This window comes from Leopardus geoffroyi, chromosome E3 (genome assembly GCF_018350155.1).
Source record: "Leopardus geoffroyi isolate Oge1 chromosome E3, O.geoffroyi_Oge1_pat1.0, whole genome shotgun sequence".
NCBI lineage: Eukaryota > Metazoa > Chordata > Mammalia > Carnivora > Felidae > Leopardus > Leopardus geoffroyi.
In genome coordinates, this window is record NC_059340.1 from 38,993,093 (window position 1) to 39,015,302 (window position 22,210).

Sequence of the window (22,210 nt, forward strand, 5' to 3'; positions counted from 1 at the left end):
TTCTAAACAAAAAACTCAAGTTGATGGCAACTATTTCTCTGACTCAAAGTCAGATTAAACCTAGTGCATTTATCTGACTTCAAGAATAAAAACAACTTGGGGCCCCTGGGTGGCTCAATGGTTGAGCATCCAACTTCAGCTGAGGTCATGATCTCGCAGTTCATGAGTTCCAGCCCCACATCGGGCTCTGTGCTGACAGCTCAGAGCCTGGAGCCTGCTTCGGAGTCTGTGTCTCCCTCTCTCTCTGCCCCTCCCCCACTTGCATTCTGTGTGAGTGTCTCTCAAAAATAAATAAACTTAAAAAAAGAATAAAAACAATTTTTTAGGGGCGCCTGGGTGGCTCAGTCGGTTGCACGTCCGGCTTCAGCTCAGGTCATGATCTCACGGTTTGTGAGTTCGAGCCCCGCGTCAGGCTCCGTGCTGACAGCTCAGAGCCTGGAGCCTGCTTCCGGTTCTGTGTCTCCCTCTCTCTCTGCTCCTCCCCCACTCGTGCTGTCTCTCTCTCTCAAAAATAAATAAACATTAAAAAAAAATAAAACAATTTTTTAAAGGTATGCACTCCTCAAATAAGAAACACCAGTGTGATAAATACAATTTCCCCTAGCCTGAAATAAATGGCCTATAAATAAATAATAACCCCTTTTAAGTATCCATGCTGTTGTTTTGGTTTTGCTTTTAGAATTATCAAATATCATGGATACTTTGCAACACTTAACAGACACCTGAAAAGGTATTCACCAACTATGTCGCATACCTGAAGCTAATGTAGTACTGTGTGCCAACCACACTTCAATTAAAGAAAGGAAATAATAAATAACACATACATGCATGCAAGCATGCATAGAGGGTTCTCCAGGAAATGAACTGGGCCCTCATTTGGCTACTGTACTCCTAATACATACTTAGTGCTAAAGGCACATTCATGCCATGTTAACTCCATCCAGCCAGAACACGGACAAGCAGTTAACTTTTCAACTGAGAAACCATCACAACTTACCAACAGCTGGGGTAGAACACGAAGCATTTTCTCCTGGCCTAGGTCAGACAGGGTTGCTGACTTGAGGCCCCATCACCGCTAAGTACTTGACTCTGTTTTTTGCATGAATGGGGTTCTCTCCTCCTCAATCACTGACTCATGAAATGGACACGGATGCACTACCACCATCTAGTCCTCAGACCCTCTCAGGTTTCCCCACTTGTCCCCATGAAGCCCTTAACACCAAGCGAAAGTCACCCTTGGCATTCCGTCAGCACATCTCCTCGGGCTTTCCTGGACTTTCGCATACTTTCCGCTGGAGAAGAGTACGAGCCAGGTAACCTGCCGAATGCCCTTCAATGTGCCTTTGTCTGATTAGCTTCCGAACATGCAACTTCAGCAGGAAAGCACAGATATGACCGTATCCGGTGCATATTTCCGGGTGCAGAATTCTGATTTGTTCCATTACCTGTGATGTTCACTTTGACCACTGGATTAAGGGGGTGTCTGCCAGGATTCTCATGGGAAGTTACTCTTTTGTCCTCTGTAATTAGTAGGTACTTTTGTGGGGAGCCTTTTTTTTTTTCTTTAAGTAATCTCTACACCCAGTGTGGAGCTCGAACTCACAATCCCAAGATGAAGAATCACTCCCTCTTCTGACTGAACCAGCCAGGAGCCCTGTGGGGAGCTACTTTGAAACTATGTGAGATACTGTCTCTTCATCAGCTTTCAATATTTTTTATATCAGTGAGAACTCATGGTCTCCCATTTCATTCAATGCTCTATAAGCCATTACTATAATTTATTCTGAAGCTTACACTGTCCCTAGTTTAACCAGGGGAAGCCCACTCAAGCTGCTCCTGTGACCCCCCGATAGACCCCTTTCATTCTTTGGGCACTTCCTTCCTTGCTGGCCCAAAAGGATCTTGTACCTTCCTGTCCCAGCTCTGGACTCAGACATTTCTCCTCAAGAGCCTGGTTCCTTTTAGCGGAGAATGGTATTTAGAAGCCTAGATGTGGGTGCCAAGTGTGCTCAGAGGTAAGAAAGATAGGAAGGTGGACGTGGGTGTGCATGTGTATGTATATAAATATGACATAAACTTACGTGCACAGACATACACGCAGGGAGCTGGCTACCTACCTAACTAGCCAGTGAAAACCATGCATTTAACCAATAGCTCCAACTTCAGGGTTCATTCTCATTTTCTTCTCTTTCTCCTCCACTAACTCTCTTTTCCAAGAGTGAGAACTTAGGCATTCATCATCTTTAATATAGTTACCTACTTATCCATCTGTCTATATGCACTCAACCTCCCATCTCGGCTGCTCTGCCCTTCTTACTGCCCTCTTGCTGAGGCTGCACCCTGGTGCTGGGTTCAGGGAGTATTACTGTTTTAGGACAAGGATATTATAAAAACCTATCAATCTTAGAATTGACAGCTCTCAGCAAATTCTTGTTTTATGCTACTCCTGCTTTACATAAGCCTCCCCTGCCTGTGTGTACTGAATAAAATGAATCACTGATAACACAGGAATACCTACTATGGGCCAGACTGTGTCTGACACACTGTTACAACGAATACACAGAAGGACCCCATGTGGCGGACACTGCCTTTCTCCCCGTTTTACAGACGAGGAGAGTGAAACACAAGGAGGTTAAGCAACTTGCCTAAGATCACAAAGTGGGATTCAAACCCAAAGCCATCGGAGTCGAGAGTCTCCCTCACTACTACCCTCCAAATGAATGCTTGAGATGAGATGAGCGCATAATTGACGGCGGGTGAGCAGTTAACGGTGGCGGCCATTCTATTCGTTACGGCGCCATTTAAAAATCTCCGCGCCTAGGTTTCCACACCAAAAAAAAAAAAAAAAAAGGAAAATCTAAAAATCATTTAAATGCCCAACTGTGATGAATTAAATGATTAAATAAAGCGTGAAGAGTCCATAAAAGAGAGCATTACTTATGAAAAGTACTGAAGAATTTAAGTGAATTATGAAATTATTAAAACTGACAAATTTTGAAGGAGAAATTTTTCATATTTGTAACAAGGGGGAAAATAATCAAAGTAAGCAACCTACGTATCCTAGAATGTCCTCTGCATTTTTCACTTCCCCACTTTCATATCCCTTCTCTGTCAACAGGACTAGGGTTGCTCTGTCTTAAGAAGGCAGGGACTAAATCAATTATTTTCAAGTCCCAGGCACAAAAACTTTAAATAAAAGCAAGCAAGCTTACCAGAATGTCTTTTATTGCAATTCTCATCACTTTTTCAGTCTCATTTATTTCTAGAGGTCTGGCAATTGCTTCTGTTCTCAGTTCCTGTGAGAAACAATGAAATGAAGTTCCTTTTTAGAAGAGGAATTCTCAAAACCAATTCCTAGATGTAGATACAGCTTATGGACTAGTGCTCTAAAGTCCCATTACACTGTGGACCTCTGATGCAAAACCCCTTCTTCTAACCCTAATGCCAACCTGGCCTCCCTCCAGCTCCCTGGGCCTTCCTCAGTTACAGGCCCCACGTCCCCACAACGCCACAGACAAAACTGAGCCCACCTCTATCATCTTTACTCCCAAGTTTGCTTCTTTACCTATATTCATTCATGGGCACCCCAAACAAGTGCAGCTCAACCTGCCGTCTGAACCCCCTGCCAGCCTCTAGGATCTTTCCTATGATTAATTCCCTCTAAGTTGCCTGTCACCGACATCTGCAGCCAACGAGAGGAGTCACCTTGGTCCTGCCCCCTAGCATTAACCACTAAACAATCACGGGAGGCATCTGTGCCTATCATACCAGTACCGGGAACTTCTCTGAGCCGTGGGATTTTTTTTTTTTTTTCCAACGTTTATTTATTTTTGGGACAGAGAGAGACAGAGCATGAACGGGGGAGGGGCAGAGAGAGAGGGAGACACAGAATCGGAAACAGGCTCCAGGCTCTGAGCCATCAGCCCAGAGCCCGACGCGGGGCTCGAACTCACGGACCGCGAGATCGTGACCTGGCTGAAGTCGGACGCTTAACCGACTGCGCCACCCAGGCGCCCCAAGAGCCGTGGGATTTTAACGTGGATGCAGTTCTGAGGTTTCTGCAGCACGTTCCCAAATTGTCTTGGGCTTCCTTCATTCCACAGCGCCTCTCATCTCCCCCAGTGTGGAAAACTACAGACGGCAGGGACCATGACCTATTCAAGGACACAGAGCGTGGTGCCTTGCCCGTGACTGATACTAGTCCTCGGTGAGTACATGAAAAACAAATACTGGACAGGGGATCCTCCTCAGACCACGACTGTACACAGAATTTGAGAAGTTCCATATTCATGGCTCCCATGGCGACAGTCCGGCCACTGATTATTTCACTTCATTAGAGGATGGTGCTGAAAGAGACCCCAGTGGAATCCCGGTTCGAGTCTCACAATGAAGCCACAGCTCTGTGGCAATGAGCAAGTGACCAGCTCTCGTCTCTAGGTCTCTTAGAATCATGTGTAGACACACGTGCCCTCCTGCACTATAAAGAGAAAACACAGGCACCTGAGGGGCTTGGTCGGTTAAGCATCTATCTGACTTCGGCTCGGGTCATGATCTCACGGTCCGTGAGTTCGAGCCCCGCGTCGGGCTCTGTGCTGACGGCTCGGAGCCTGGAGCCCGCTTCGGATCCTGTGTCCCCCGCTCTGTCTGCCCCTCCCCCACTCACACTGTCTCTGTCTCTCTCATTCTCTCAAGGGTAGATGTTAAAAATTAAAAAGTGGGGCGCCTGGGTGGCGCAGTCGGTTAAGCGTCCGACTTCAGCCAGGTCACGATCTCGCGGTCCGTGAGTTCGGGCCCTGCGTCAGGCTCTGGGCTGATGGCTCAGAGCCTGGAGCCTGTTTCCGATTCTGTGTCTCCCTCTCTCTGTGCCCCTCCCCCGTTTATGCTCTGTCTCTCTCTGTCCCAAAAATAAATAAACGTTGAAAAAAAAAAAATTTAAAAAAAGAAAAAAAAATTAAAAAGTAAATAAAATAAAATAAGTAAAAAATAGAAAACAAAGAACCCAGAAAGCCTAGAGCTGCCTCGTTAACTGAATGAGCTATTAGACGGGAGCGGCCGTTGTGTTCTGCCAACTACCCTTCACCGGGCGGCCACCACCAGGTTACGGTATCGAGAGCAAGGATGGTGAGCTGGTACCCAAGTCCCCTGCTTCCAGACCACTCCTGGCGCAGAAATGAAAAGCAAGAGAAAAAACACTATCATACTTCGTCAGTGATGCCAGAACATAGACCAGGAAGTGAGAGGCCACGGCTGACATACCAGACCAGAACGAGATGAATTAACCGCATTGAACTTAAAAACGTGAGATGTGAGCACGTGTGCTTCCAATGACATACGTCTTTACACGTAAGAGTTAAACAGCATCCATTTCTTCTTCAACCAGTGGCTCCCAAACTCTGCCCCACGTTGGAATCACCCGGAGATCTTTAAAAGCTGGATGCCTGGCTCTTAGCCCCAGACATTCTGACTCACTGGTTTGGGGGACAACGTGGACATCAGGTGATTTACAAGGACTCTAGGAGCTCTGGAAGGGTTTTAGGAGGCACGCTCTTAAACAGCTCCTTACATGTAGTGGATGAAGCATTCTCCTTGATGGGCACTGGCAGAAACAAGCATTGCAAATGAATTTTAACTATAACATCCACTTCAGCTGAGTGGTTGGGACTGCCTAGGTCATGGGCTCCCCAAACCTGCTGCACGTCAGAATCATCCGGAGACTTCTAGCTTCCAATGCCTACGTCGTACTCCAAACCAATGACATCAGAACAGAAGCTGGTATCCGTTCTGACACCAGAACAGAAGCTGGTATCCACGCACACGTGATTCTACCGGGAAGCAAGGTTTGGGAACCATGGGCTCAGAAGAGCACTATGCAGACAAGAATGCTGAGTTCCCCAGGATAAAGCACCATGATCAGCAAAGTCTGCTATGGGCACAAGGAGGAAAGTTCCAGCAACAGGCTACATAATTGCTATTTGTGAACTAGAAGCCACAGCTATTAAAAACAGACCAGTGGCCCTAGAAGCAAGAATGGCAGCTAACGCTGTGTATTACTTCCTAGCACGGGATCTCATTTAAGCAGGTACATTTATATGTATGTATATACGTATGTGTGTGTGTGTGTATAGATACATATGTATATACACACACTTAACGTTTACTCATTTTTGAGAGACAGAGAGAGAGCGCACAAGCAAGGGTGGGGCAGAGAGAGAGGGAGACACAGAATCCGAAGCAGGCTCCAGGCTCTGAGCTGTCAGCACAGAGCCTGACGCGGGGCTCAAACTCATGAACCGCGAGATCATGACCCGAGCCAAAGTCAGACACTCAACCGACTGAGCCACCCAGGAGCCCCAGTCAGGTATGGTTTAATGAAATCAGAAGGACCGGGAAAAGCAGAACTGGAAAGGAAATGCTGAAAAATGCTTCGTTGGGGAAGCATCCGAATACTGCTTACCCTCAGCTCCACCTCCTTGCCCAGCAGGTCATACAGAGAGGCCCCTCTGGATGTGATCTCAGAAGCAAGCTGCCTGGCTGCTTTCAAGTCTGCAATCTGGAAGGAAAAATATCAAAAACGGAAACCTCGGTGATAGGTTAACAGACATTCAGAATATCGATTCCTGTCTCCCATCAGGATACCTGACTACTGAACATGTTTTGCACGGGACACATGTTACATCCTGCGGAGGCGCGCTCCCAGGACACGTGGGGCTCTCCGAAAATCCAAATGCCAAGTCAAATGTATTCCTCAACCAGGAAGTGTAGGAGGGTGAAAGGGACATGCTTCCTTTTCCGACTCGGTCCCAACAGGGGACCCCGAAGGTAGCAGGATGACCACAGGAGGGACAACCGGAGAGGCACACGTCCTACCGCAGAACCCTGGTGCCCCGCGTTCATCGCTCCCACCCCCCGAGCCCCCGCCTCTGGACGGGCCGCACAGGGCCGCTAAGGCCCACGTGACGTAACGCGCCCACAGCCCTGCAGCAGCGCCCGGCTCCCTCAAGGGTGGCAGCTGCTGCCGTGAAGATGACGGCCCGTGGTCTGAGCACAAGCTTCTTTCTTAGGGTTCACGGGTCGCCCCCTCTTCCTTGCATCTGCGACGTTTTCCAAAGAGCCCCAATGTTTCCTTGCTCGGCTCCCTCTTGCTCTCTTGCAATAACATGTCACCCCCTCTTATTCCCAGACCACCAGCAACAAGGCTCCCTCTTCATTCACAGCTGAGGACTCTCTTCCCGCTTCTGCTTCCTCCAGCCCCAGCTGCACCCACCTCACGGCAGCAAAGATCCGGTTTTCTCCGCGGGAGTCTCACCTCCCCCGCTTCCGGGCCTGGAGTACATCAGAGTCTGGTCCCCCGAAGTCTTTCTAGTCACACTCCCTCCTGAGTTCTGGCCCTAATGCCATCTATGACCTGAGGCCCGACACCTCACACTGAACGTGTTCCAGACCAAACGCCCCACCTTTCCCACCAAGCCCGCTCCTTCCATGCTCCCCTCCGTTTGGGAAACCGGCAACTTGGTCGGTTCCGGTGCTCAGACCAAAGACTTTAGAGCTAGGATGTTGATACCGCACGGACTTGCCACATGTGGCCATTTTCAATGTTAAATTGCTTAAAATTAAATAAAATTTAGAAAAGAAAAAAATGAATAAAGAAGTAAATAAAAAAATTTAGAACCCACCCGGCTGGGCTAGCTACGCGTGGCTAGTGGCTGCCGTACCGTGCGGTGCGGATAAAGAACCCATCCATCATCACAGAAAGTTCTACCGGACAGCGTGGCTGTAGGATCTTCCTTGCACTGTCTGTTTTCTCTCAACTCACACGCAAGCCCCCAAGATCTACGTTCAAAGAAGGTTCTAACTTCCGGTCACTTCTTTCCATGGAGGCGTCTCACTCCTGGTTAAAAACCTAGGTGTGGTTTCTCTGGCCTGACCACGGGCGACCACCAAGGTTTTCCCTGGCGGGCCCCACGGGGAGAGCTGCGCCCACCGCGCACCAGAAGAGACTCCTCGCTGCAGGCTCTGAAGGGAGTGGCAGTCAAGGACTCCGGCCCCCTGACCCACCGGTTCCTACAAAATATCCGCCTTCCTAGCCCCAGGGCCTCCCCTCCCAGGTCTCCCATCCGTGGCCTCGGGCTGAGGTCCTCTCTGGTGCCTCCCAGGCTTCCCTGTTAGGGAGCTGGGGAGAAAACCCGAGGACACTCTCCCCAAAGACCCAGCACCCACCACTCTGCCACTCCTGGTCCTCCCCCACCTCAGGGTGAAAACTGCTGGAGCCTTTTGTTCAGAGCTCCCTCAGCACACAACCCTTGACTGGTGCGCCCTCTCCTGGGAGAAGAAGGAATGGCGTCGGGGTGGGGGCCGGAGGGGACACTTCCTCTGCTTTTAGCCCCTTGCCCAAACCATGACAGTAAGTGACTCAGGACTTAACTTCCACTTCTGACTTGCTGCTTGAACCAAGACTCCGATGCCTGGCAACTCAGCTCCCTCCTACCTCAGCTGAGCTCCTGACGTCACCCGCTTGGTTCAAGGTCACTGTCATCTCTTGCTTTGTAACAGGTCCACCTCCACCCTCACCTCCCCCCTCAGTCTGATCTCACCCCAGCGGCCAGAGTGATGCTCTTAACACAGAATTTCAAATCCCTTCCCGTCCTCCTGCTGAAGATGGCACCTCTCCCACCTCCCTACTGAAGACACCTGCCCCGGCCCTCCCCGCCCGCCCCTGCCCCGCTTTACAGCTCCCCACACATCGGCCACCTGTGACCTGACATTCCTTCTGCTGTGTGGTTTAGTCTGACGCCCCTAACTGAGCCACAGGAAGAGCGGGCTTCCGTCCTCGATGTTCATGCCCGCATCCCCTGCGCCTGAACTGTGCCTGGCATGTAGCGGGCTTTCGATAAGGAGCTGGATTACTTTACCGTGGCTTCTGTTTGTATCCAAGGGCTGACGAGTGCAAAACTGAAAAACTGCTCTCAGTTAAGGCGTAAGGAAAGAAGTGGCACCGGGAGTATCTGACAGGGTCCTTTTCAGACTCTAAGAAATAAATATCCCGTCCCTCACCAGGAGCCTTTCGTGGTCCTCACCTTTGAGCCAAGATCAAACTTGAATTTGCTGACGTCCTCTCCTATCTTCGAGCCCTCCAGCCCTTTGGTCTTCATGGCGTTATAAAGGACAGAGGTGATCTTGAGAAGTTCTTTCACTGCATACCCATCTGCCTGATAAAGCTTCTTGGTATTGAGTTTTATATGTGCCTTGGTGGCCTATTTTCAGACAAAAGAAGGGTAACAGTTTAAGGCCCTTTCCACGAAAAATCTAAATCAAATCCTATGTAGGTATTTTGAAAATCTCTCTTCAGTAACCTGACTGTATTAAGGGTCAAACTTTCAAGCGGCTCAAGCACTCCAAGCGGGTGTGTAAATGGACGCCATCTGGATGGAGAGCAATTTGGTAAGGGACAAGAAAATTACAAATGCACATTATCTTCGCCCCAACAATTCCAATCCTAAGGACTCATGCTAGAGACGCAGTCATGAAGAAAATGGTACGTACAGGTTATTCACGACAGCGCTGTTTCAGAGAGCCAAAGTTACAAACGTCTAAATGCCTATCTGTATATAAACCACATAAATCGTGGTATACCCAAAAAAGCACTACTACTCAGCTATAAGAAAGAATGAGGAAGCTGTATTTGTACTTGGAAAGTTCTCCAAAATGTACCATTAAGAAAGCAAGATCCCAAACACCATGTGTGTAAAGGAAGGGCAAAGAAAGTATATTGTATTTGCTTACCTATGCATAAAGAAACTCTGGAAGACGCGACTGGGGACAGAACTGGGTCAACGGGCAGGCAGCATAAAAAGCCATTCTACTGTTTCACATTTTTAAAAAATGTTGAACCACGACATCTATTACCCATTCAAAACTAACGAAATAGAATTCTTAACAAACAATGAATTAAAAACAGAACCCCAAAACTCTGTGCTGGTGAAACGGCTACCAGAAAGCTGCTAACGGGAGGCGGTCAGAAACCCGCAAGCGGCCCTAACGAGGACTCCTCTCCAGTGGGGTTAGTGTTATCACTCTGTCACAAAGCTGGGAACTAACCATGAACTGGGCAATTGCCTTAATGAAGAAAACTCGGTCTTGTTCAGTCTCCACATCTGAAGGGATGTCAGTGTGAGGTTCATACCTTTCACAGAAGGAAAAGACACAAGTTAATTAAGTGGAAAGTTAACACAAGAGAAAGCAGGCAGCTGAGGGGATCTGTGACAATTAGCTCTTGGAGTCCCCAGCTCAGGGGGCAAGGTTAAGAGAGACCTCAAAAGTAGCATAAAATGCTAAACGCTCAAGGGAGTGAGTCCTCACCTAAGAACAGATTTATGGGATTCCAAAAATCAAGTCTGGGGCTCAGCATACAAACTTAAATCTGTCTCAGACCTGAAAGTGTAATTAACATAATCAGAACTATTACTCTAGCCGACAGCCCTTGACACAGGGCTAACGCGTGAGGTTGGGAAGCGCGGAGTTCCGGGTGCCACTGACAGCCCGCCAGGGGTCAGAAGTCAGCAGTCTCTTTCTAGGCAGCCTGCATGCTAAGAAGGGTTTTTACACTTTTCAAGGATTACCTATCACAAACAAAACATGTGTAAGAATTTGCAACAAAGATCTTATGTAGCCTGTGACAGCTAAGATAGTCGCAATCCCCTTAGAAAAGTCTGCCACCCCTGAATCGTGGTAGATTTCTCACACAAAATGAAATTTAAATCTTGGTAATTTCTACTCCAGTACTCATCAGAGTGTGTGGAGAGACCACCACTCCCTGCGGAAGGGAGAGCATGAAGAGGCACTTGCAGCTGAGCGCAGTGCATGCTTCCGACTAAGAAATCTCCTTTTACCACTGCCTGCTATATTCCCTTCTCCCGCGGCGTTCTTCGTACACCACTGATTTTTTTTTTTTTTTTAACATTTATTTATTTTTGAGAGACAGACAACGAGCAGGGGAGGGGTAGGGAGAGGTAGACACAGAATTGGAAGCAGGTTCCAGGCTCTGAGGTCTCAGCACAGAGCCCTATGTGGGGCCTGAACCCACGAACCATGAGATCATGACCTGAGCTGAAGTCAGACGCTTAAACGACTGAGCCACCCAGGCGCCCCTATACTCCACTGATTTTTAACAGGTTACAAAGGAGTCTGTCAAACTCACAATTTATTGAATTCTTGGGGTGCCCGGGTGGCTCAGTTGGTTAAGTGTCCAACTTCGGCTCAGGTCATGATCTCACAGTTCGTGGGTTCGAGCCCCGCATTGGGCTCCACGCAGACAGCTCGGAGCCTGGAGCCTGCTTTGTATTCTGTCTGTCTCTCTCCCTCTCTTTCTCTCTCAAAAATAAATAAACGTTAAAAAAATTTTTTTTAATTTATTGAATTCTTCCTTTTGCTTCACAACGGTATCCTATTCTTGGTAGCTATGGAATATGGTATTCATTCTTAGACCTCAATAAAAGTTCTAACCGTTTCACCAGCCAAAGAAGCACTTCAGACACAAGTCCAAAATTTGGTGTGCGGAAATTTTCCATAGAGATATGTCGAGGGTATCCCAAGGCTCTCATCATCTCTGTGAAATCTGTCCAAAGGTAAAACAATTCAGTCAGTTCCCCATCAAAGACCAACCACTTATCAACTTCGACATTTCCCTTGCTTTCCCTGGTTATTCCCAACATATTGACAGTTTGGGGGACTATTTATCAACTCTCTAAGAGGGAAAGTAAAAAGGAGATGAAAGTTGAAATACCTCCTCTGCTTCCTGAAAAACATTTAAGTTCAACGGGAGGGCAAAGTAAAAGCTTTACTACATTATAACAGAGTTTAGGGACCGGCTGTGAATCTGTCTTTGATAGGTCATTTCTCTTGGATATCTTTCTCTGTACTATTCAAAATGAGAATTACTTGTGGGGCAGGGTTCCCTCCCTAAGGAGACAAAAAAAAAAAAACCAAAACCTCAAGGCAACCTGGCTATACACGTACCACATGTACGTGACAACATCCGTCACGACCTTGTAACAGGAGACCCCTAGTTCAGACTACGTGTTTGTGTCTTACCATATATGGGAGACAAAGAAGTAAAAAATAGATTTAAAAAACTACACCACGAGGCACTGGGGGCTCAGTTCTTCGGGTACGAACCCAACTGAGCAGTGCCGGCAAGAATAAAGTTGCTTCCCGGAAAGAAAAGCCTCAGAGTCACGACTCTGCCCGAGGATCCCGCTACACCTGGCTTTATACAAGGTCATAAGGAAAAAATACATTACATGTGAACAGTGGTTATGTTTAGAGGTGATGGTGGTCAGGGAGAAGTTCACCTGAGTTATTTTGGAGTTGTCTTTTTTATCTTTGTTTAGTGAGCATATAGGACTGAGGTCCTATATAACCCAAATTTTAAAGGTTAATTGCATATTTAAAGAAATCTTAAAGAGACTGGTGGAACTATACAGCAACACTTAGATTTTTTTTTTTATACACCAGAACAAGAAACAACCCTACTAATACTTTTCAAAACCGGAAGTGGTGGTCACTAAGGTTTGAGCAGAATGAGCAAATGAACACAACAAACGTTTTTTGCGTTTCCACAACGTGCCAAGGTCTATATTCGGTGCGCTTCTGGCTACAGAATGCCTGTCCTCGCCCTTCCTGAAGGTTCCAAATATCTCAGCGACATTCACAAATAAACTTCCTGGGCACCGGAGGTTAGGTTGGATGTCAGCAGGCAACAGAAGAGAAGGTACGAGCAAAGGAAAGAGCAAAGGCACAGAGGGCCTCTGTCACTGTTTTCTGGGAAATGTGAACAGAGTGGGGGTAAATAATGTGGCAGTCTTCCCACCACACAGCCAGGAACTGCCCAAATCCGTCCTCCTATTGAGTTGTCAGGTTCGGTTAATTCCGCAAAATGGGGACAATTTGAGACTCTTACCATAAATTGCACACACGTTTGGCATTCATTAAGGGCAAAATGTTCAGAAATTCCCTTCTTATACCTTCCCCCGCAACACAACTCCACTGAGCGTCCCCTAGCAGAACGCTGGCCTCGGCCTCTAACTGTGGGGGGCAGAAACTGGTCTCTACAACGCACAGTCCCCCAGACCCCGCAAATCCCAGAGGTCGTAATTCACACCATGGTACTACCAGGGGTGTCAATAAAACGCGATGCCTCCAGTCACAACTGAAAGGAGTAATCGTTAATGGGGACATTTCCAGCAATTCGGGTAGAAAACTGGCAGTAAAGACGCACCCCGGACCACACCACATTGGCAATCCCCGGCTCCACCCACGCAGGTGGAGCCAGTCTGCTCAACCGCTTCAGATTCAGAAAATGATGGTGCATAAAAGGCAAGAGAATTCGGTTCACACAGTGCCAAGTCCGGATCCTTGGTTCCACCCCGTTCTAGCTGCGTGACCTAAAGCAAGCAACTTTACCTCTCTGTGGCTCAAAGTATTTCATCCCGATTACACTACCTACCTCACTGCCAAAGCGAGGACTAAAATACCGTATTGAATGTAAAACGCCTGGTGTGTAACAGGTGCTCCAAAGAATTAGTAACGAATTCTCTTATCCGGATTCCACTTCCCCCACCCTTCCAGCAAAGGCGTCTGGGCTCCCTTCTCCTCACCAGCTCTGTTAGGAAGCACGCAGGCTTTGGAAGTTAGACAACCTGAATTCAAACTCCAGCGCCAGCTCTCACCGCCTGTGTCCTCTGACCGAGTTACCTGACCTGGCTGCCCGTTTCCTCCTCTCTAAATACAGGAGCACAGAGGAGCTCCGAGGAGTGAATGAAACGATGGACACGCACAGAACAGGAACTACCTGGCAGATCGTAAAAATTCTATATCAGCTGCAACTATTATCAATCACCAGTCCCCTCCTCGGTTTTCTGAGCTCTTAAGCTAACCCCACTCAAAAACGTCTCATCGTCTTCCAATACGGCAGCGAGCAGCCCCGTGTGGCAATACAAGTCCTATGAAATTAGATACAATTAACCCCGGCTCCTCAGCCGCACTAGCCGCACGCGGCCGCGGGCACACACACAACCCCCCGCCATCTCAGAGACCAGGCTGGGGCGCCCAGCCTGGAAAGGGGGGGTGGGGCGGCAGCGGGCAGGGACACCCCTGAGCCGCACAGTCTCGAGGGGGTTCTGGCCGTGCAAGCCTCGGACCGAGGACCCGCAGGTGACAGCGGTGCCTTACTGCGGAGGTCGCGGAAAGACATGGCGCTCTGATCCCCAGCAGCCTGGAGTCTGGGTCGCTCGCCCTCAGCGCTCACGGGTTTCTATGGCAACACACCCAGCCCTCAACGGCGCGCGGCCGGGGCCAAACAAGACTGGGCCGGAAGGGGCCCGGTCGCGCGCGTGCGCATGCGCAAGCGAGAGGGCGCTGGGCCGGGTGCGTCTGGCGACGCTGAGGGATTCCGGTCGCGGCTAGGGGCTGCGAGTGTGCAGCATTTGCGTACCCTTCACACACGTTGCAAACAAACATGTGGCCCTGGCGGACACATTCTGATCACCTACTACGTGCCTGACACTGTGCTAGGCGCTCTACGTACTGCTTCACATTTCTTCCTCAACTCCCCTAGACAGAATGTACGGTAATGTTACGAAGCCGGGTCTCCCTCCTGGGTCCCGTGCCCAGCACACTTCTCTCTGCCATGGGTAAACTTGCTGGCTTCACCGGCGACCGAAGGCCCAGAGAAGCGGCAACAGCATGAAGGGGCGAGGCCCGGGATGTAGCTGAGCGAAAACCCAGGCTGACCACCAGGCGGCGACAGGCGGCTCTGGCGCGATCGCGCCTGCGCAGCTGGCTCGGGCTTCACAACAGGCCGGAAATCGGCCCCGGTCCTTGCAGGCCGGGGGTTGTCCTGGCAACCGTGGCTTTTGGGGCGTGAGTGTGGGCGTGAGCCCGTGGAGGTAGTGTGGGGCTGCTGGGTGAGGGATGCGCGTGACACGTGGCCTGGCCGCCGGGAGATCCCGTGGGAGTCCTCCCTGCCTGGCTGCCAAGGTGGGAGGCAGGCGACCGAGAGGGGCTGGGGGCGTGAATGAAGTGTGCCGAGTCCGGAAGGGCGGGCCAAGAGGTAGTGCCATCCTCTGGCCACCCTCCTCCCTGTTGGTGTGGGCGAAGGAACCCACGCACAAAGGCTCGGACCTTAAAGAGAGTCCCGAAATAGAGCCCACACACCTGGTCGCGCTTCCGTGGAGAGTTTTGTTTTTCCCTAAAGGTAAAGCTTAAAATCTATAGTTTTCTAGAAGAAAACTTAGGGGAAACGTGTTGTGACTGTGTTGAGCAAGATCTCTTAGATACACCAGAGGTATGAGCCCTTTAAAAAAGAAATAGTTTTTTTTAAAAATACATTGGACTGCAGCAAAATTTAAAACTGCTCTTCAAGACACTTTTAAGAAAATGAAAAGATAGCCCACAGGCTAGAAAAAAATATCCACGAAACACACGTGATAGGAAGATTTGTATCCAGAATACATAATGAACTCTCCAAATCAGTAAGAAAGCAAATCAGTTAGCAGACAAAAAGGGGGCGCCTGGGTGGCTCAGGCCCGTTGAGCCTCCGATTTAGGCTCAGGTCATGACACGTGGTTGAGGAGTTCAAAAACCCTGACAGTGCCATGCTTTCAAAGAATGTGGAGCAACTTGAACTTTTGTATATTATTGGTGAGAATCTAAAACAGTGCAGCCACTTTGCAAAACCGGTAATTTTTTATAAAATTAAATATATATTTAACATATGACTGGGGCGCCTGGGTGGCTCAGTCGGTTAGGCCGCCAACTTTGGCTCAGGTCATGATCTCACGGTCTGTGAGTTTGAGCCCTGCGATGGACTCTGTGCTGACAGCGCAGAGCCTGGAATGGGCTTCCAGTCCTGTGTCTCCCTCTCTCTGCCCCTCCCCTGCTCATGCTCTGTCTCTGTCTCAAAGATAAATATTAAAAAACAAACAAACAAACAAACATATAGCTGAGCAATTCTCCTAAGTATTTGCCCAAGAGAAACAAACAAAAACTGAGGTTCACACAAAAACCTGTACACAAACATTGATCCCAAAACTTGAAAGCATTCAAACGGACATCCCTCAATTTATGAATGGATAAACTGTGATATATCCATATAATGGATTACCACTCAGAAGTAAAAAAAGAAACGAACTGCTGATATATAGATATATATAGGAGGACAATGCTGAAACTCCAATGCCTTATGCTAACTGGAAGAAGCCGGAATCAAAAGGCTACATACTGTATGATTCCATTTACATGACAGTCTGGATAAGAAGACAAATCAATAGTTGCCAGGAGAAGGTAGGTGCAAAAGAATATTTGGAAGGTGATGGAACTGTTCTATATCTTGATCGTGGTGCTAACTATATGACAGTAGGTGTTTATAAAAACTTACAGAACTATGCACAAAAAAAGGTCAGTTTTACCATATCTAAAATTGTGTCTCAGTGGGGCGCCTGGGTGGCGCAGTCGGTTAAGCGTCCGACTTCAGCCAGGTCACGATCTCGCGGTCCGTGAGTTCGAGCCCCGCGTCGGGCTCTGGGCTGATGGCTCAGAGCCTGGAGCCTGTTTCCGATTCTGTGTCTCCCTCTCTCTCTGCCCCTCCCCCGCTCATGCTCTGTCTCTCTCTGTCCCAAAAATAAATAAACATTGAAAAAAAAAAAATTTTAATAAAAAAAAAAAAATAAAATTGTGTCTCAGTAAGCATGACTAAAATCAAAAAAGCTTTAAAGAAGCAAAACTAGAGTGCCTGAGTGGCCCAGTTAGTTCAGTGTCCGACTCGATTTCAGCTCAGGTCATGATCTCACGATTTGTAAGAACCTGTTTGGGATTCTCTCTCTCCTTCTCTCTCTGCCCCTCCCCCACTCTCGAAATAAAGAAATAACCTATTGTCAATTCTTTGGGGTATATACCTAGGAGCGGAATTACTGGGTTGTATGGCAATTCTATGTTTAACTTGTAGAGGAACTGCTAAACTGTTTTCCCACAGTGGTTGCACCATTTTACATCCCCACCAGCAGTGTAAGAAGGTTCTAACTTCTCCAACATTTTCATTAATATTGTCATTTTTTTTCTTATAGCCATCCTCATGGGTATAAAGTAGTATCTCATGGTCATTTAAATTTGTAATTCCCTAATGACTAATGATGTTCAACATCTTTTCATGTGCTTACTAACCATTTGTCTATCTTCTTCGGGAAAAATGTCTATTCAAGTTCTTCATCCATTTTCAGATTAGGTTTTTGTTGAGTTTTTAAGAGTTCTTTATATATTCTGGATACTATGCTTATCAGATATATAATTTATAAGGTTATCCCATTCTGTAGTCTTTTCACTTCTTGGTAGTGTCTTTTGTAGCACACAAATTTTCAATTTTGACGAGGTCCAATTTATCTATTTTTTGTTTTGTTGCTTGTGCTTTTGTTATTATATCTAAGAAACCACTGCCAAATCCAGGGTCGTGAAGTTTACCCGTGTTTTCTTTAAATAGTTTTACAGTTTTAGCTCCTACAGGTAGGTCTTCATTGTATTTTGAGGTAATGTTTGTAAATGATGTGAGGTAGGGGTCCAACTCCCATTCTTTGCCATCTGGCCGTCCAGTTGTCCCAGCACCATTGTTGAAGAGACCATTTTTCTCCTATTGAATAATCTTGGCACCCTTGTTGAAAATCAATTGACCAGAGATGCATAGGTTTATTTCTGGACTCTCTTTTCTATTCTATTGGTTAGGACGTCTATCCTTATGCCAGTTCCACACTCTGGGTTACTGTAGGATTATAGTAAGTGTTGCAAACAGCGGTAAGGAATCTTCAAACTTTTTCTTTTTTGGAGAGTGTTGCTGTCTCAACCAGGTTAAACCTTCAGTCCATGAACAAGGATACACACACACACACACACGTGTGTGTGTGTGTGTGTATGTTTCCCTTTTTTTCTAGCACTTTTGTAGTTTTCAGTATGTCTTCCACCTCCTTGGTTAAATTTATTCGTTTTAGGGGCGCCTGGGTGGCGCAGTCGGTTAAGCGTCCGACTTCAGCCAGGTCACGATCTCGCGGTCCGTGAGTTTGAGCCCCGCGTCGGGCTCTGGGCTGATGGCTCAGAGCCTGGAGCCTGTTTCCGATTCTGTGTCTCCCTCTCTCTCTGCCCCTCCCCCGTTCATGCTCTGTCTCTCTCTGTCCCAAAAATAAATAAACGTTGAAAAAAAAATTAAATTTATTCGTTTTATTCTTTTTCTTTGCTACTATGTAAAAATACAATTAATTTTTGTGTGTTGATCTTGTGTCCTGCAACTAATGAGCTGAACTTTTTATCTCTAATGGTTTTATCCAAATAGGTTTTGTTTTTACATGTGACTTCATGTTTTCCCTATATGAGAACAGGTATCTGTGTATGAGAAGTTTAACTTTTGAAGAAACTCTCTCCCAAAGCAGTCATATCACTTTACATGCCCCCCAGCAGTGCACAGAGCCCCAGTTCCTCCACATCCGTCCTTACACTTGGTACGACCCACATGATACCCCATCATCAACTTACAGGGCAATGGACAGTTAGAAAAATTAAGTGACTTGCGCAGCCACCCCAAACCACCTTCTCAGCAGGCTCAAAGCACTGGCTCAGATCTCACCAAGTCTGTGCCCTTAGAGCCTCATTTCCCACCCACGGACGAGCAAACTGACACCCCAAGAGGTCACTGAGGGAGTGACTCTCCGGCCTTCAAGACCTGAGTCTGTTTTGTGTGGCCTGTCCCAAACCAGAAGATCAGGGACCTCCCCTAGGATTCCACCCCCTTCCCTTGCCCTCCACCCACCCTTCCCCTACCCCGGGGCATCATGCTCTCCCAAACTTGGGGGTCCAGGAAGGCTGGGAGTGTTCCATTTGACATCACAGAGCCGGTTGCCACGGGAGACGTGCAGACCCAAGCAGGGGAGAGCAGAGCCCTGCTGCACAGGAGGCCCAGCAGCTCCTCCCCCACCACGCTGGCCCTCCATGGAAGCCTTGGTCTGTGCGTTCTCTGAGCTGCGCATAAGAGAAGGTGCCGGGCTGCAGGGAGGAGTGGCAGGAGGAGAGATGCCCTCCTGTCCCGACCTGGGCCCAAAGCCACCGGAGTGGCCTCAGGGACATGCATGCTTGGGAGAGGGGAATGCCCAATGGTCTAGGCTGTGTGATCCCACAGTGGGTCTGGACCCACTGTGCAATTTCTATACTGACACCGGAATGCTCTTTCTAGGCTAGGGGGGCAAAAATGGGTGGTAGAAAGGGCTTGAAAATCCTGAAAAAAATCTTTGTGCCACGGTCTCGGGCTTCTCAGACCTCCCTGTCGGATGGGAAAGGGAAGAGGAGTAACATGTTGGGTGAGGGTTGGCAGGAGGCAGGGGACTGAGCCTGTTTGGCAGACAGGCAGGCCGAGGCTCGGCAAGCCGCGGGTGGTGTCCATTACGCGAGCTGGCCTTAAAGCACGTGACTGTGTTCTCCCCTCGTGGCTGCCACGGCCTGCCAGTCACCACCCTCCTGCTCTCCCCTCTGCAGATGCAGTGAGCTGGGCCCGAGGACATCCCAGCCACCCCGACACGCCACCCAACATCTACGAGGGGGGCCTGGGGGCCCAGCAGCAGTGCCCCGGTGCCCAGGGAAGCAAGCCCAAGAACTTCCGGCTGCGCCACCTCCGGGGCCTGGGTCTCTACCTGCCGAGCCACATGCAGCCCGCCGGCCAGGGTGAGAGCCACTGGCTGGGCCAGCTCATGGCCAGGGGCTGCCTCCCACCGCCCGAGGGGATGGCCTGGCCCCTAGACCTGCCACATGGGACTTTGGGCCCAGGGGACAGCCACCGCTCAGTTCTTCTGGAAACTCAAGTGCCTGGGGACAGCCTGGAAAATCCAGGTGAGGCAGGGCTGGGGACAGGAGGATAAGACCCAGAGAAGGGTTTGTTGGGGACTCGGATGGACCCAGATGGGCCCTTCTTCACTCCCGAGGTTCCTGGGTTCCTATCCCAGCTTTGCCTTCAATGAGGGACCTTGGACAACTTCATCCCCACCACCCCACCCCCAGCTTCAGTTTGCCCATTTGTAAAATGAGCGGGCTGAGTTAGACAGGGGTCCTTCTGGCTTGAACCATCCATTTCCTTCTTTCTCCTCCCTTCCTTAGGGCTCTCTTTATGGAGAACTGCTCCTCCTTTCCTATTCTGAAGAATGCCACGTTCGGGGTGGGGGGTGCGGTGGTCATAGGATGGGCTAGCAGCCTCCCTTCAGTCCCTCCGAGTGATTCCTCTCCGTCCACTTTCTTCAGCTTCCAGTTCCAGCGTGGACCCGGCCAAGGGTGCCCCCTCCCAGCCTGGTCCGCCAGAAGGCTTGGGGCTCAGGCCGAAGAGGTCCTGGGGGGCCTCAGAGGAGTCCACATGTCCCTTGTGCAAGAGAACCCGCTCTGGGGCTCTGGAGAGACCATAGGGATCTGATGGCAGGACTGGCTGTCCCAGCTCAGGACGGGAGAGGAAAGGATGGCTCAGGAGAGGGAGGCAGGTCCAGAGAGGAAGGGCTCAGCCCCCACCAGGAGTCACCCCACAGAGACACCCCAGCAGCTGCCCAGCACCAGAGCCTGGGCCTCAGGAAAACTCAAGGGGGGGGGGGGGGAGGAGGGAGGAGGAGGTCCCGTGGGAGGAACAGAAAAAAAAATAGAAGCCCTTGCAGCCTGCTCCAACTCAGGTCAGCCACCTGTACCTGGGAGGCCAGGCTGATCGGAGACTTGGGCTCCCAAGAGGCTGGGAAGCCCACAGGTCTAATTTTAATAAAAGCCAAGGCCTGCACCTTCTTGTCCCTGGGTCGGTTTGTGGGGAGGTCAATGCACAGAGTCTCTCAGAGAAGCTGCTAGCTGCACTGAGAGCCAAGTTCTGGGTTGATGCCAGGGAGGATCCAAGGTACTCCCACCCTTGGTTGAGGAGCGAACACCTTCTTCTGGGTGAGACTCCCAGAAGGTTTCCCGGATGGGCAAGGTCTCGACAGACCTAAACGCGAGGCGTGGGATTCTGGCCAAGGCAGCAGAGTACAAACAAAAGCAGGCCATGTGTAGGGAGCGTGCCAGGAAGAAAGCAAGTTCCCAACCTGGGCAGAGATGCTGGCCTGAACCCCACACTGCCGCTCACCCAGGCCTTGGTTGAGTTCACTGCTCTGTGGGGACCCCCAGCCGTCCTGTCCCTCCAGGCAGGATGGGCACAGCCCTTCTCCCTGCTGGGCTGGACTCCAGGCACCTCAGCTTGGACTCCTCTGTACCAACGTGTGTCAGCATCACGTTGACATTGGGGCCGGATCTTTGTCGCAGCAGCCATCCCTGCATCATAGGATGTCTGGCAGCCTCCACCCACTGGATTCCCATAGGACTCTCCTCCCAGTGTGTCAACCAAGTGTGTCCAGTGTCCAGTGTTCCCTGGGGGAGACAGAATCACTCTGGCTGAGACCCTCTGCTCTACATCACTAGAACTCAGCCCAGTAGGGACAGGATGGGAGGACCTGGGTTCACCTCAATGCCCCCCGTGTGGCTGACTTCCAGTCCTGGCAACCCTGCTCGGGCTAGGGCTGAGCTCGTCCCACCATGGGCTCCTGGGTGATGACTCAGGAGCAGACCACATGTGGTGATGTCAAGGACACTATGGACACCTGGGTTCCTTCCAGATGCAGGGAAATAATCCCTCAGAGCCCCTCCCTGCCCCTGTACCCCGGTCCCACCCTTGGACATTTTGTAGGCCCCTGGTCCTCAGATTGTGGGGATTCAGGTCCCTGGGTGGATGTGGACTTGGGCAGTGGGAGCCTGAGGTGGCAGCAGCCAGACAGCAGCCCCAGGAGGACTGAAGAGAGTAGGTGTCTGAATCCTCCAGCTGGACTGCGACAGGGACACGGCCGCCTAGCGGATCTACCAGATGAGCCACTGGGCAGTGACAAAAAGGGCGGCTCCCTGCTGCCCCAGAAGGCCAAGGCCAGGTGGACTGCTGAAGACAGATGTTAGGGAGACTGTCCTGAGCACTGAGCAGAAGTGAGACCTTGCCAGAATCCACAGTATATGGTCCTCGGAGGCAGGGCCCCAATCCCTGCACTTTTGGATGAAGCTGTTGGGCTCAGGGAGGAGCACAGGCTGCCCCGGGGTCCAGATCTTGGGATGTGGTCAGTGGCCACCGTGGCCTCTGATGCACGTG

General features: G+C 49.7%; 2 protein-coding genes across 10 annotated transcripts in view; one reads left to right on the forward strand and one right to left on the reverse strand.

Annotated features, from left to right (window-relative positions):
* CLUAP1 (clusterin associated protein 1) overlaps window positions 1-14,380 on the reverse strand; it is a 36,491-nt gene extending 22,111 nt beyond the window's left edge. For 2 of the 4 annotated variants that reach the window (XM_045460311.1, XM_045460307.1), the window contains exons 1-6: window positions 14,227-14,380; window positions 11,500-11,611; window positions 10,096-10,180; window positions 9,075-9,251; window positions 6,455-6,550; window positions 3,213-3,296 (exon numbers count right to left, since the gene is read on the reverse strand). In XM_045460311.1, coding sequence (XP_045316267.1) covers window positions 3,213-3,296; window positions 6,455-6,550; window positions 9,075-9,251; window positions 10,096-10,180; window positions 11,500-11,611; window positions 14,227-14,248 — 576 coding nt within the window. In that variant the 5' untranslated portion in view covers window positions 14,249-14,380. Of the gene's footprint in view, window positions 1-3,212; window positions 3,297-6,454; window positions 6,551-9,074; window positions 9,252-10,095; window positions 10,181-11,499; window positions 11,612-13,273; window positions 13,626-13,652; window positions 14,151-14,226 lie in introns of those variants that run through there. The other 2 variants (XM_045460310.1, XM_045460309.1) reach the window with 2 other exon arrangements.
* CE3H16orf90 (chromosome E3 C16orf90 homolog) lies at window positions 5,958-20,607 on the forward strand. 6 transcript variants are annotated; one of them, XM_045460324.1, is made up of 3 exons: window positions 5,958-6,079; window positions 19,561-19,911; window positions 20,317-20,607. In XM_045460324.1, the coding sequence occupies exons 2-3, from the start codon at window positions 19,728-19,730 to the stop codon at window positions 20,472-20,474; spliced, it is 342 nt and encodes a 113-aa protein (XP_045316280.1). In that variant the 5' UTR covers window positions 5,958-6,079; window positions 19,561-19,727; the 3' UTR covers window positions 20,475-20,607. The 6 variants fall into 6 exon arrangements, with proteins under 6 accessions (XP_045316280.1, XP_045316279.1, XP_045316276.1 ...); XM_045460323.1 differs by lacking the exon at window positions 5,958-6,079 and adding an exon at window positions 15,986-16,338; XM_045460320.1 differs by lacking the exon at window positions 5,958-6,079 and adding an exon at window positions 18,624-19,032 and having other exon boundaries at window positions 20,176-20,429.
* The last annotated feature ends 1,603 nt before the right edge of the window (window positions 20,608-22,210 follow it).

What these genes read in the sequence shown, in the direction of transcription:
- CE3H16orf90 (XM_045460319.1), top strand. Translation starts at nt 18,864, where the DNA reads ATGCTCTCCCAAACTTGGGGGTCCAGGAAGGCTGGGAGTGTTCCATTT. An exon ending in GGCCCTCCATGGAAGCCTTG is followed by an intron (nt 19,033 to 19,560) that starts GTCTGTGCGTTC and finishes TCCCCTCTGCAG; the next exon opens with ATGCAGTGAGCTGGGCCCGA. An exon ending in GGACAGCCTGGAAAATCCAG is followed by an intron (nt 19,912 to 20,316) that starts GTGAGGCAGGGC and finishes CACTTTCTTCAG; the next exon opens with CTTCCAGTTCCAGCGTGGAC.